General features: G+C 54.3%; 1 protein-coding gene and 1 non-coding gene across 2 annotated transcripts; one reads left to right on the top strand and one right to left on the bottom strand.

Moving 5' to 3' along the window:
- Positions 1 to 150: 150 nt before the first annotated feature.
- TRNAP-AGG (transfer RNA proline (anticodon AGG)) lies at positions 151 to 222 on the bottom strand. The gene has a single exon. It is a non-coding gene; the product is annotated as a tRNA-Pro (tRNA).
- Positions 223 to 9,637: 9,415 nt separating this feature from the next.
- On the top strand, positions 9,638 to 13,512 carry OPN1SW (opsin 1, short wave sensitive). Its single transcript, XM_089328553.1, has 4 exons — positions 9,638 to 11,350; positions 11,685 to 11,850; positions 11,993 to 12,232; positions 13,136 to 13,512. Exons 1-4 carry the CDS (start codon positions 10,557 to 10,559, stop codon positions 13,253 to 13,255), a joined length of 1,320 nt encoding a protein of 439 aa, XP_089184679.1. The 5' UTR covers positions 9,638 to 10,556; the 3' UTR covers positions 13,256 to 13,512.
- Positions 13,513 to 13,799: the final 287 nt, after the last annotated feature.

Below are 13,799 nucleotides of genomic sequence, written 5' to 3'. Positions count from 1 at the left end.
CGCAGCCTATCCGGATCACTCGCTGTTTAGCTGCCGTGCCAGCCCCGTCCTGCGGGTTTGGCCTCAGTGGCTAACAGGGAGACTGTTCTTAGTTAGAGCCCTTTAAGGACACACACCCAGGGTGAGCAATACAGCAGGAAAAGAAAAGCAGGGCTCGTCCGGGATTTGAACCCGGGACCTCTCGCACCCTAAGCGAGAATCATACCCCTAGACCAACGAGCCACCGATGCTTTCTCTCTGGCCAGATGTGTCCTCCTTGCCACCTCAGCAGCAGTAGCAGCGCCAGTTTGTGGTTCCTAGAGGCGGCCCTTCCTCCGGCTCCCAGGCTGGCGCCCAGCCCAGGCCGGCAGCTCTCCAGCAGGCTTCGCTCCGGGGCAGCCTCCTGCTCCTTCCCAGCCCACCGCGGAACCACGCAGACGCCCCTGTCCGGGCTGAGCTGCTCTTCCCGGTGATCAGCCAGCTCTCCCCAGGTTGCTACCCAGTGGGGTTCACAGAGGGGCTGTTGGGAAAGGGGGCTCTAGCTCCCACCACATCCTGGGGCAACCTGCCTGGGACCCCTTGCACCCAGCTAAGAGCCTCCCTTCTTTCTCATCTCATGGCCGGACCACCAGGGAAAAACTCTGCAAAGCCATAGACTCCTAGGTGAGGGCCCCTGGCCTGCCCCGGGTCACCCTCCACTAGGTGGCCCTTGCTAAATCCCTATGTTTCAGGGCTGGCACTTTGGCTTAGCATGTAAAGCTGCTGCCTGCAGTTCTGGTATCCCATGTGGGTGCTGGTTGAAGTCCCAGCTGTTCCACTTCCAGTCCAGCTCTCTGCTGTGACCTGGGAAGTACCCGGATGAGGGGAAATCTGCCCACCTCAGGCTGATGTGACTGATGTCCTCAGGCTGAGGTGACCAATGGCCTCATTTGGGAAGTGAATCTGTGGCCAAAGGCCCTTTTGGAAGGTGAAGATTTTTCCTCTCTCTCTGCCTCTCACATAAAATAAACCTTACTCGGTAACCATAGACGCCAGGTGCTGTCCAAAAGGAAGCGGTGGTGAGGATAGCACCCTGCAGGGGGATAAGGCCTAATAAGGCAGCTCTCACACCCCCTGTGGGTGTGCTCAGGGCTTTACAGACAACTTTTTAAAACCATTGCACAATCCAGCGTCCCTCTTCCCACTGTGGGATGAAGACACTGGCCTAAATTCAGCCTCAACGTCACGTTCATCTGAACGCTGAAACTTGCCTACGTCCAGCCTCTGTGCCTTTGTCTGAATGCAAAGCCTGCTTGCCATGCAGAGCCCACTGCCAACGCAGACTTTCTGGAAAACCAGGGACAGAGAGAGACCTGCCCTGTCCCTGCACACCCAGCCTGTCCCGCTCATCCCGCCCAGGGCACAGCCGGGAAAGACCTTCCAAGGCTGGCCTGGCCCGGCTGGGGGTCCAACAGGTTGGGAAGTTCCCAGAGGAGAGGGAGGGGCAAGATCCCACCTCAGGAGCTGAGGCCCCAGTGGGCTGAGCCAGGCTGGCTCTTTTGTGTTTCCACTGTGCCTGGGCCCCCGGCTGGCTCCTAGAAACCAAGAGCTCCCTGCGTGTCCCGCCACCCCCCCCCCCGCCCCCCATCATCCTGCTGACAATGCGGACAACCCCCCAGGGGACTTGCGTGGGGGCCGGCCTTATAGAAGCATTTCACCTGATTAATCTCTTTTAATTCACAGCACAACTCTTGTTGGTCCCTTAGCAAATGGCTGTCAAATGAATGAATGAATGAATGAAAATGAATGAATGAGTGAGCGAATGAAAGAAGAAACTCTTGGGTGTGTGCACAAACCCACCAACATGACAGACGTCCAGGGCGAGCCTCACTGCCTGGCTTGCGGTAGAAGCCAGAGACAGGAGGGGGCCGTCTCTCCAGCCCTCGGAGGGGGCTTCCTAGTGACCTGAACTCACAGAAGGGCTGCACCAGCCCTCGTGTGTCCCCAGAGGAGAAAGTTCTAGGCGTGTCTGGAGAAGAGAGCTGGCTCCGCTCACTCATCCTGGCCAGCGAGAAAGGCAACCGCGAGAGACTTTTTTGGGTAGCTGTTCCCAGCCTTAAACTGGCTTCTAGAAAGCCCACTCGGTCTGTCGCCCTATTACCTCAGCGCGCATTCCCGGCATTGTTGCGCCGGCTGGGTGCGCCGGGGGCCAGGGAGTGACGCTGCTGCTGCTGGGCCTCCTGCAGGGACATCTTCCTAGCTGAAAATGCCTCAAAGCTGAGACTGGGCTTGGGCCCCCGCCACTGCTCCTCCCGGGAGGCTGCCGCTGGAATGTGGGCGGCACCGGGCTTCTTTGTGTGGCCTGTGTGCAGCAGCATCCTGTCCCTTAGCAATCAGGAATCCCTTCTCGGCTGCTGTGACAACCCTAACCCCACACTCCGGGGGCGAGGGAGCAGCTGCCCTGCGGGAATCCGTTGACACCTGCCTTCGGTTGGCTTCCGGCTAACATGACTGTGGCCTTGTCCCAAGGTCCTCCATCTCTCGTTTGTGTCTCATGGAAGAAGCCATACATAGACTTTTCTAGATGGAATCTGATGTTTCCTTACGCTCTTCCAGGCAGGAGGGTAGCTTTTTTTTTTTTTTAAAGATTTATTTTATTTATTTGAAAGAGTTACACAGAGAGAGGAGAGGCAGAGAGAGAGAGAGAGAGAGGTCTTCCATCCATCCGATGGTTCACTCCCCAGATGGCCGCAACGGCCAGAGCTGCACTGATCCAAAGCCAGGAGCCAGGAGCTTCTTCTGGGTCTCCCACACGGGTGCAGGGACCCAAGGACTTGGGCCGATTTCTACTGCTTTCTCAGGCTATAGCAGAGAGCTGGATCAAAAGAGGAGCAACCAGGACTAGAACCAGCACACATATGGGATGCCGGCACTTCAGGCCAGGGCATTAACCGGCTGGGCCACAGCGCCGGCCCTGGGAGGGTAGCTTTGAGGCAGGCAGATCCATGGATGATTTCCTTGTCTTGTCCCTGGATTGAAGAGCCTTGGAGGTCAGAAAGTCACAGATATGGGGCCAGCGCTGTAGTGTAGCGGGTTAAGCCTCCACCTGCGGCGCCAGCAACCCAAAAGGGGTCCGGTTCGTGTCCCAGCTGCTCCACTTCTGATCCAGCTCTCTGCTGTGGTCTGAGAAAGCAGTGGAGGATGGCCCAAGTGCTTGGGCCCTGCCCTCACATGGGAGACCTGGAAGAAGCTCCTGGCTCCTGGCTACGGATTGGCTCAGCTCCAGCCTTTGTGGCCATTTGGGCAATGAACCAGCGGATGGAAGACCTCTCTCTCTGTCTCTCCCTCTCTCTCTGTAACTCTGCCTCTCAAGTAAATAAGTAAATCTTTAAATATATATGTATTTGATATATAGATCAAAAAGCTATCACAGGCTGCCTCTGTAGAAAATAACTGAGTTGCTACAAGGCAGATGGGAAAAACTTCCATTTTTTTTAACTTTCCACTCAAAACAGAAATTATATCAGAAATAAGCACTAAGCGGCGATAGCACCATTTGGGAAGGGGAGGGGGGATGCAGTGTGAGCCTGCAGCAGAGCGCTCGGCGCAGCCCTGCCTTGGGACCTGGTCCGGGTGGTTCCGATTGCCAGGGTGAGGGGTTGCTCACAGGCCCAGGCCCCCAAGCTGCCTGCTGTGTCTGCTCAGTTCCTCACGCCCCAGCAGAGCCGCCTCTGTGAAGTCCCCAGGGAGGGAGCCTTGGCCCTCCAGGTGGGACCCTTTGCACCTGTAAATGAGTAGCTGGGGAATCCGAGGGCACTGGCAGCAAGTCCACAGGGGATTGGATTTCAGCTCCATTCCCGCCTCTCATTGGCCACTGCTGTTTCTTTTGTTCCCACGTTGGCCTCTTCAACAAGTTCATGGAAAATTCATTTTGAAAAATGACTGTGCATGCATTTCTAAAAGTTTTTGTGACAAAATGAGCTTGTATTATTTTTTAAAAAATATTTATTTATTTATTGAAAGGCAGAATGATAGAGAGGGAGAGAGAGAGAGATCTTCCATCTGCTGGTTCACTTCCCAAATGGCTGCAACAACCAGAGCTGGGCCAGGCCAAAGTCAGGAGCCAGGGACTCCATCTGGGTCTCCCACATGGGTGCAGGGGTGCAGGGGCCTAAGCACTTGGGCCATCTTCCACTGCCTCCTCAGGCACATTAGCTAGGAGCTTCATTGGAAGTGGAGCAGCCGGGACTCGAACCGCAGCTCTGACTTGCTGCCAGCTCTGATATGAGATGCCCATGTTAACTCTGCTCCACAATGCTGGCCCTGGCCTACGCTTAGAGGAATAAGAGCATTTCTTTTCTTTCTTTCTTTTTTTTTTTTTTTTTTGACAGGCAGAGTGGACAGTGAGAGAGATAGAGAGAAAGGTCTTCCTTTGCCGTTGGTTCACCCTCCAATGGCTGCTGCTGGTTCACCCTCCAATGGCCGCTGCGGCCGGCACACCGCGCTGATCCAATGGCAGGAGCCAGGTACTTCTCCTGGTCTCCCATGGGGTGCAGGGCCCAAGCACCTGGGGCATCCTCCACTGCACTCCCTGGCCACAGCAGAGAGCTGGCCTGGAAGAGGGGCAACCGGGACAGAATCTGGCGCCCCGACTGGGACTAGAACCTGGTGTGCCGGCGCCGCTAGGCGGAGGATTAGCCTGGTGAGCCGCGGCGCCGGCCGGAATAAGAGCATTTCTAACCTTGGTCTTGGGTTCAGCTGATGACCCCTGAGAGGGAGCCAGGCTTAGAGCTCTGGCCTGTCCTCCGGCCTGGGAGGGGAGGGTGGCTGATGCAGGAAAGGGCGGTGGGGCCTGGATCTCCCTGCTTTCTCACGAAGCCCCTCTTGAGAAATACTTGTGCTGAGGAAGAGCCAGGCAAGGGACTAGAGAGGAAAGGCAGGCGGACAGCCAGGAGGAGGCGGCAGCCAAGCCAAAGTGCTGTGCAAGGGAACAGAGCATGGTCCATGGTCCCCATGCACACCCTCCCCGCTTCCCTTCTGGCGAGCTCCGGGTGACTCCTGTGCTGTGTGTTCAGGAGGTGTGGCCAGCACACCGGTGAGACTGCGTTAGGTCTGGCCAAGCTGGAGTGACAGGGCGCACTCCGCAGGGTGAAATTCAGCATGGCCAGACCCCTCCGTGCAAGGCCCCAGGCCACAGGAACACCTGCACGACCCCATGTGTGAAAACAATTTCTTTTATGGACTGCAAGCTCCCTGGGAAGTCCCCAATGTGCATGGCTGCCAGAAAACCCAGTGCAGGCTCAGACTGGGGGCCAGGCCAGACCCCTCTGCAGGAGAGCGGCTGGCCTGGCGCAGGGGCCTCCAGGCTCACGCCCAGCCTAGAGTCCTGGGGAGAGAACAATCCTGGGAGAGCGGCCGCTGATGTGGAAGGGGGTGAGGTCAACGGAGGGGGCTCCAGGGGAGGACGGGAGGAGACGGTCTCGCTACACAGATTTTTCTGTTGGATTTGTCCGGAGCTGGGTATGGTGGCCTCAGGAGGGTGGGAGAGCTCTGATGCAAGTATACCTTTGGCGTGTAATGTGTGCTGAGTTCTGGGCTGATAGCTCCATAGTGGATGTCCCATACAACCCAACACACTTCAGGTGTAAGGCTCCAGAGAGCTCCGTTTTGCACATGCAGGAAGAGGCTGAGAGAGACCATGTCCCAAGGCCCTGCGGCCAGTGAGCGGTGGAAGGCAAGTCTGCTGTGGGAGCCGCCCTTGCTACCACGCTAGTCTGACTCCTTTGTCCTGAAAGACTGAGCATGGCGGCTGGAGAATGACTGTCGGAGATTCAGCTGCATGTCCAAGTCGGAAAACTGCCCGTGACTCCCTGGGAAGAATGAGGGCATAGCCTGGCCTGTAGGAGCTTCGAGCCCAGCCCGGTGTGGTTCTCTGCTGAACCCTGCGTCCAGCTCCTCCTTCTGCGGCTGCCTCGCCTTTGGACCTCAGCAGACCTGAGCACTGGGGGACATTGTCACCCTGCACTCTGCTGCCCCACTGGAAGCTTGAGAGGCCCCTGATGCCTATCAACCCATTTTTTCTTTTTAAAAAAGATTTATTTTATTTGAACGACAAAGTGACACAAAGAGAGAGAGGGAGAGACAGAGAGAGAAAGAGACCTTCCATCCACTGGTTCATTCTCCCAGATGGTTCCAATGGCTACTGAGACCAGGCCAAAGCCAGGAGCCAGGGGTGCAGCAGGGTCTCCCACAGCACATCGTGTGCTTTCCCAGGAAGCTGGACGGGCAGCAGAGCAGCTGGGACGTGAGCTGGTGCTCCCCCGGGGGACGCCTGTGCCACAGTGCTGGCCCCAGTGCATCCCTCTCTGAATGACAGAAACTTGGTGTGGACACTGACTTTCTGAGGGCAGCGGACTGGGAATCGGGGAACCTGGGTTCCACTCTGTGTGCCAGGTGGCCGTAAACCCTCCCTAGGCCTTGGCACGTTTCTGAGTTTCCTTTCAAAGCCCCACATTCTGCTCAGTTAGGGAAAGTACCTGCCTCTCTTGTAGCATCTAGGAGTCTTTAAAATGGTGATGGTGGGCGAGTTCCTGCCACGAGGGCACTGGGGAGCCCGTAACTGATGGCTGCGTTCCTGTTGGGGAGGGGCTTGAGGCAGGAGAAGGCTGTGCGTTCAGGTTCAGGTTCAGTTTCATGGATTTTCTGTTCTTAAGTTTCATTGCTTTCTGCTCTTTAGTGTTCCATTTGCTTTGGGTTTCAGCTACTCTTCTTCAACTTCTTGATCACTACAATTTTTAAAATAGCTTATTTGAAAGGCAGAGTGATGAAAATAAAGAAATAAAAGAAATAAAGGCAGAGAGAGAGAGAGAGAGAGAGAGAGAGAGAGAGAGAGACTCTTTCATCTGTTGGCTCACTTCCCAAATGCCTGGGACAGCTGGGACCATCACTGGCTGCTTGCTTTCTTTCTTTCTTTTTTTAAGATTTATTTATTTGAAAGTCAGAGTTACACAGAGAGAGGAGAGGCAGAGAGAGAGAGAGAGAGAGGTCTCCCATCCAATGGTTCACCCTCCAATTGGCTGCAATGGCCAGAAATGCGCCAGTCCAAAGCCAAGATCCAGGAGCTTCTTCCGGGTCTCCCACACAGGTATAGGGGCCCAAGGACTTGGGCCATCTTCTACTGCCTTCCCAGGCCATAGCAGAGAGCTGGATCAGAAGAGGAGCAGCCGGGACTAGAACTGGTGCCCATATGGGATTCCAGCGCTTCAGGCCAGGGTGTTAACCCGCTGAGCCACAGTGCCGGCCTACACCGGCTGCTTTCTTAGGCACATTAGCAGGGAGCTGGATCAGGCGTGGAGCAGCCGGGACTGGAAGAAGACACTGATGTGGAATGTGGGTATCTCAGGTGCTGGCTTAACCTGCTGTGCCACAGTGCTTGCCCCTAAAAGTTTATATTTTAAACACTGATATAACGTAAGTGCTTAAAGCTATGAATTTCTCTCTAAGCACTGCTTTAGCTGCATCCCTCAAATTTGAGTAATTGTTTTCATTGTCATTCAGCTCAAAATTATTTCAAATTTCCCTTCAGATTTCTTGTTTGACGCATGGTGTGTTTAGCTAGATTTTGCTTCTTTCCAAGAGTCAGAGGGTTTTCCGGGAGTCCCTTTGTTGCTGTTCCGTCCAGGGATGCTCCTCCTGCTGTCTACTCCACTGTGAAGCCGCTGAGAGGACACAGGAAGTTTATGGAAACGGAATTAAGAGCTGTTTATTGTGGGTCAAATTCCAAATCTATGCATAAGGTTTTAAGAAGCTTTTGTGGGGCCGGAGCTGTGGCTTAGCGGGTGAAGCCGCTGCCTGCAGTGCCAGCATCCCATATGGGTGCCAGTTCAAGTCCCAGCTGCTCCACTTCCAATCCAGCTCTCTGCTCTGGCCTGGGAAAACAGTGGAAGGTGGCCCAAGTCCTTGGACCCCTGCAGCTGCATGGGAGACCTGAGAGAAGCTCCTGGTTTCTGGCTTCGGATCAGCGCAGCTCCAACTGTTGCGGCCATCTGGGGAGTGAACCAGCGGATGGAAGACCTCTCTCTCTCTGGCTCTGCCTTTCAAATAAACAAATATTTAAAAAAAGTTTTTGTTTCATACATCATTTATTTAGTTGTAGGTTTGCATTAACTTTGTTACTCAAGTCTGTAGGCTAAAAACATAGCGGTTGGTTCTTGTGTGCTAGTGTGAGGTGTCTTCAGCACTTTATTACATTTTTTATTTATTTGAGGCAGAGAGAGAGAGAGCACTCCCATTTGCTTATTCACTTCTGAAGTGCCCCCATGGCCAGAACTAGGCCAGGACCAGGCCAGGACCAGGCCAGGACAAACCGGGGAGCTGGGAACTCCATCCAGGTCTCCCATGTGGGTGGCAGGAATCCAGTCGCTTGAGCCATCACTGCTGCATCCCAGGGTCTGCATTTGGAGGAAGCTGGAATCAAGAGCCAGAGCCAGGAATCGAACCCGGGCACTCTGATATGGGACGTGGTGTGTGATATAGCTAGTCTTTTTTTTCTTTTTCTTTTAAGATTTATTTATTTATTTGAAAGGAAGAGTTACAGAGAGGCAGAGGCAGAGAGAGAGAGAGAGAGCCTTCCATCCGCTGGTTCACTCCCCAGATGGCCACAATGGCAGGAGCTGTGCTGATCCGAAGCCAGGAGCCAGGAGCTTCTTCTGGATCTCCCACATGGGTGTAAGGGCCCAAGCACTTGGGCCATCTTCTACTGCTTTCCCAGGCCATGGCAGAGAGCTGGATCAGAAGAGGAGCAGCTGGGACTCGAACCGGCGTCCGAATGGGATGCTGGCACTGCAGGCGGGGGCTTTACCTGCTACGCCACAGCCACAGCCCTTCAACAACTAGTCTTAATATTCACATTCATGCGTGGTTTGCATAATGCATACTTCCCATAAGCATTCTGAAGTGCCCGCTTACTGTACTTTTCAGTTCTGGACTTCCCCTTTGGTCTTTGTGTTCTTCCCATTCTTTTGTTGCGATCTGTTAGCTCATGGTAGTCATTTTTCCCCTTTCATTCCTTGAACATATTTAAAGGGCTGTTTGGGGCGGGTGTTGTGATACAGCTGGTTAAGTCCCTGCTGGGATGTTGGCACCCCGTCTCAGGGTGTTGGTTCAAGTCCTGCTTCCTCCACTTCTACTCTAGCTTCCTCTGTATGCTTCCTGGGAGGCAGCTGATGACAGCTCAAGTGCTTGGGTCCTGTCACCCAAGTGGGAGACATGGATGGAGTTCTTGGGTCCCTGGCTTTGGCCTGGCCCAGCCTTGGCTGTTGCAGGCATTAGGAGTGAACCAGTGTATGAAAGAGCTCTCTCTCTTAAGTAGATGCAAATAAACAAACACTTAAAATTGATTTAAGGTAAAATAAAATTGTGTTTAAAAGTCTTTCTGCTGATGACAACTTCTGGGTCATCTTAGGATCTGGTTCTATTGGTTGCTTTTTCTGTTGGCTTTAGGTCACATTTCCTGAGACCTCTGTTCATTTTCTTCTCTTACTTTTTATTGTATATTAGAGCATACAAGCAGCACACTTTAGAGACTGGATAATCCTGTCTTCCACTGGGAGTCCTTAGTTTCTCTTTAACAGAGTTAAATTACTAGTTGATCACATTGAACTTGGGGCTTGCTTTTTTTTTTTTTTTTAAAGACTTATTTATTTATTTGAAAGGCAGAGTTACATAAAGGAGAGACAGAAAGATCTTCCACCTCAGAAAGATCTTCACTCCTCAAATGGCTGCAATGGCCAGAGCTGGGCCAGGTCGAAGCCAGAAGCTGCTTCTGGGTCTCCCACGTGGCTGCAGGGGGCCAAGAACTTAGTCCATCTGCCACTGCTTTCCCAGGCCATTTGCAGAGAGCCGGATCGGAAGTGGAGCAGCCAGGACTCAACCAGCGCAGAGAGCGGAGTTGGCACCTCTGCAGTGGGCTGAGGGCTGGGTGGGGCCCTGATGGACAGGTAGGAGGAAGCATGGCCGCCGGGGCACTGGGTAGGCACGAGCATGGTGTGAGGGCCTGGCTGGAGGTAGGCTCAGCACGGACAGATTGGGGCCGCCTGGCTGGGGATACTCGAGCTGCCTCTCCAGGGTGGTCCCCGCTGCCTGCCCTTCCTCCCAGCCTCTCTGCAGAGGGGACTGGGGTGGACACCTTCCACAGAGGGGCAGATCAGGTGTGACCCTTCACGATGTAGTTGTGCCAGCTGCCAGAGGGAGAGGGGTGTCCTCCATGGTGTCATTGAAAGGACAAAAGCAAAACAAGGTGGCAGCAGCGCCATGGCTGAATATGGGTCAACGTTCCCCAGGCCTTGGATATCTGCATATCTGGATTCTTTGACCCCAATCTGTTATCCTCTGAAGAACAAACAATCGGCTTTGGGAGCACAAAAGGAGGTTTAGGTGGGGCTCAGGGCTCTCTAATCCCAAGCTCTGGCCATGGGAAGCTTAGGATCGCTCACAGAGCCCAAGTGTCTTTGGAGGAGGGGCTGTGCTGGGGGGGCGAGTATGGTGGAGGGATAATCTATAAGAGGAACCCGAGGGGGTGGGGGCATCCCAGGAACACGATGTCAGAGGAAGAGGAGTTTTATCTGTTCAAGAACCTCTCCACGGTGCGGCCGTGGGATGGACCTCAGTACCACATCGCCCCTAGGTGGGCCTTCCACCTCCAGGCAGCCTTCATGGGTTTTGTCTTCTTCGTAGGGACACCCCTCAACGCCATGGTGCTGGTGGCCACGCTGCGCTACAAGAAGTTGCGGCAGCCACTCAACTACATTCTGGTCAACATATCCCTGGCAGGCTTCCTCGCCTGCATCTTCTCCGTCTTCAATGTCTTCGTCGCCAGCTGTTACGGCTACTTCGTCTTTGGCCGCTTTGTCTGTGCTTTGGAGGCGTTCACGGGCTCTGCCGCAGGTATTACAGGGTTAGGGGGCCAGGGAGAGGCCAAGGACACCACTGTAGGGTTGCAACCAGGCTTTTGGGTTGCAGCGGGCCCTTTTGGAAGAGCCTGGGGGACAGGAGCTTGGTGCTCTTTTGAAGACCGGGGTAAAAAGCAGCCCAGACTCTCAAACTCCAGTCCAAGCATCAGGCTGACCCCGTCTTTCTGGGCTTCCCTGGTCCACCCGTCATCCACTCCATCGGCCAGCTGGGTGGGGCTCCATCTCCCTCCATTACTCTTACATTTCGCCACAGGTCTGGTGACAGGCTGGTCATTGGCCTTCCTGGCCTTGGAGCGCTACATTATCATCTGTAAGCCCTTCGGCAACTTCCGCTTCAGCTCCAAGCACGCGCTGTTAGTGGTCCTGGTGACCTGGACCATTGGCGTCGGCGTCTCCATCCCACCGTTCTTTGGCTGGAGCCGGTGAGAGTGCAGGGCCTCGGTGCTGGCTGAGCTAGCGGCTCAGGTGGACGTGGCTTTAAGCAAGCTTGGGCATTTTTGTAAGCTTTTAGTCCGCGACCTCTAACTGTTAGAGTTGGTGGTGTAGGGGAGGCTAAAGGGCTGTAGGGGGGGATGAGTAATGTCTACTCGGCAGTTGGAATTGTCACAGCCTCAGCTGGTGAGGAGAGACCCAGCCCTGCCCGAAGCTGGGTTCCAAGTAGAGGATCCAGGAATCAGTTCCCACCCCGCTCACGCACGCGGAGGGCCCAGAGGGAGCGAGTGCTTGCTCCCGGGGTGAGTGCTCGGTCCTCGGCAGGTTCATCCCGGAGGGCCTGCAGTGTTCCTGCGGCCCCGACTGGTACACCGTGGGCACCAAGTACCGCAGCGAGTACTACACCTGGTTCCTCTTCATCTTCTGCTTTATCATACCTCTTTCCATCATCTGCTTCTCGTACGCTCAGCTGCTGAGGACGCTCCGGGCTGTGAGTGGCCTTCCAGAGGGGCCGGGAGGAGCGGGTTGGGGGCTCCAGGGGAGTGCTTTGTCCCCAACAGCAAAGGGTCCAGAGGCCTGGGAATCGCGGGCTGGGAAGAGGGAGGGATGCAATGCTCTCTGCTCTGCCTCAGGTTGCGGCTCAGCAGCAGGAGTCAGCAACTACCCAGAAGGCCGAGCGGGAAGTGAGTCGCATGGTGGTGGTCATGGTGGGGTCCTTTTGTGTCTGCTACGTGCCCTACGCTTCCTTGGCCATGTATATGGTCAACAACCGGAACCACGGGCTGGACTTACGGCTCGTCACCATTCCTGCCTTCTTCTCCAAGAGTTCTTGTGTCTACAACCCCATCATCTACTGCTTCATGAATAAGCAGGTAAAGCCTCCACTCACACTCGTCAGACAGCCCGGCTCAAGACCAGTCCCCCATCCCCCCAGTGACTTTAAGCTTACAGTAACCTGGACTCTGCTCAGGGTTTCCAGGAGTGGATGAGGGAAGCCACAGAACCCCCAGGAAGGCTGGAAGGCACAGGGAGGGAAGCAGAGTCATTAAGATTAGGTAACAGACCCCACGGAGGACAGGACTTCGGCCAGAAAAACCAAGTGCCTCCACGCTGGGATGAGGAAAGTCTTCATGAATAGGCTGCTCCTCTTCTGACCTGGCTCCCTGCTAATGTGCCCGGGAAGGCAGTGGAGGGTGGTCCAAGCGCCTGGGCTCCTGGCTTCAGATTGGCCCAGCTCCAGCTGTTGTAGCCACTTAGGGGGGTAAACCAGTAGATAGAAGCTCTCTTTCAAATGGATAAGTCTTAAAAACAAAAACACCCCGATTCAGATGAACATAGGAGCTTCTATCTTGTAAAGCAAAAGCCCTACTTCCTGAATGATTGTTTCCATCAGCCTCTGATATGGATTCACAACTGCTTTGCAATCTCCCAGGGAGAAAGAGAACCGGCAGCCCTTGTCCAGCCGGGAGCCCCTTCAGGAGTGCGTGTGCTTGGGAGGGGGGGTATCGTGGGGCTGCACCTGCCACTGCTTTTATGGCAAAGCCGGAGGCCTCATCCCGCCAGAGTGCTGTGGGTGTACCACTGAGGACCCGGCGTGGCAGGCAGCTCTAGACTGGAACCCAGCTGGTCTCTAGGATGAGGAAGATACCATCAGCACCACCTGAGATCCGGGGTCAGGGTGCTGAGGCACCGGGGGTAGTGACATCTCCTCCATGCTCAGTGACATCTCCTCCATGCTCACCTGCCGAGGCGCCTCTCCTCTTTTGCCTCTCCAGTTCCGAGGCTGCATCATGGAGATGGTGTGCGGGAAGCCCATGACCGACGATTCTGACGTGTCCAGTGCGCAGAAGACGGAAGTTTCCACCGTTTCTTCCAGCAGAGTTGGCCCCAACTAAGGACCCTATGTTGGCCTGCTTGTGGCAACTGGGATTTCACATTTAAGTAAGTTTGCACTTGGGCCATCAGAACTACAGCAAAGGATGGCAAGGGGAGGGAGGGCGATTTGGAGTCAATTTTTCACCTTCCTCCCACCAAGCTACTGTCCCCAAAGCTGGGACACCAGACCACCCACAGGCCATTTCAGCACTGAGTTGTAGACATGAGGGGACTTCGAAATACTTGTGGAAAAATGAAATTAAAAAGTTCAATTAGTGTAAAACAAGTCTGAAATCCATGCATAGTTTTTTCATAATATGTGCTTCCCATGAGCTTTTTAAAAATTCCTCAAATAAGGTTACTTTAAGCAAGCTCATGTCAGACTCTTCAGTCATGGCTAATAGTCATTTTTTCCCCTTTGGGGATCTCTCCTGAGATGACTTATGCCAAGTTAGAACAAACTTAAGAAAATACTGTGGAGGAGGAAAAAATAATCCAACCTCTAGGCTGCCCGAATAAAAGTCTGAAAGAACTTATGGCAGGGTTGGCATCCCATATGGGCGC

The sequence above is a fragment of the Oryctolagus cuniculus genome, chromosome 3 (assembly GCF_051225735.1).
Source record: "Oryctolagus cuniculus isolate XC-2025 breed Fujian yellow rabbit chromosome 3, ASM5122573v1, whole genome shotgun sequence".
In the NCBI taxonomy this organism is placed as follows: domain Eukaryota; kingdom Metazoa; phylum Chordata; class Mammalia; order Lagomorpha; family Leporidae; genus Oryctolagus; species Oryctolagus cuniculus.
Note: the sequence above shows the minus strand (reverse complement) of the source record. Positions and strands in the feature narration are given on the sequence as shown.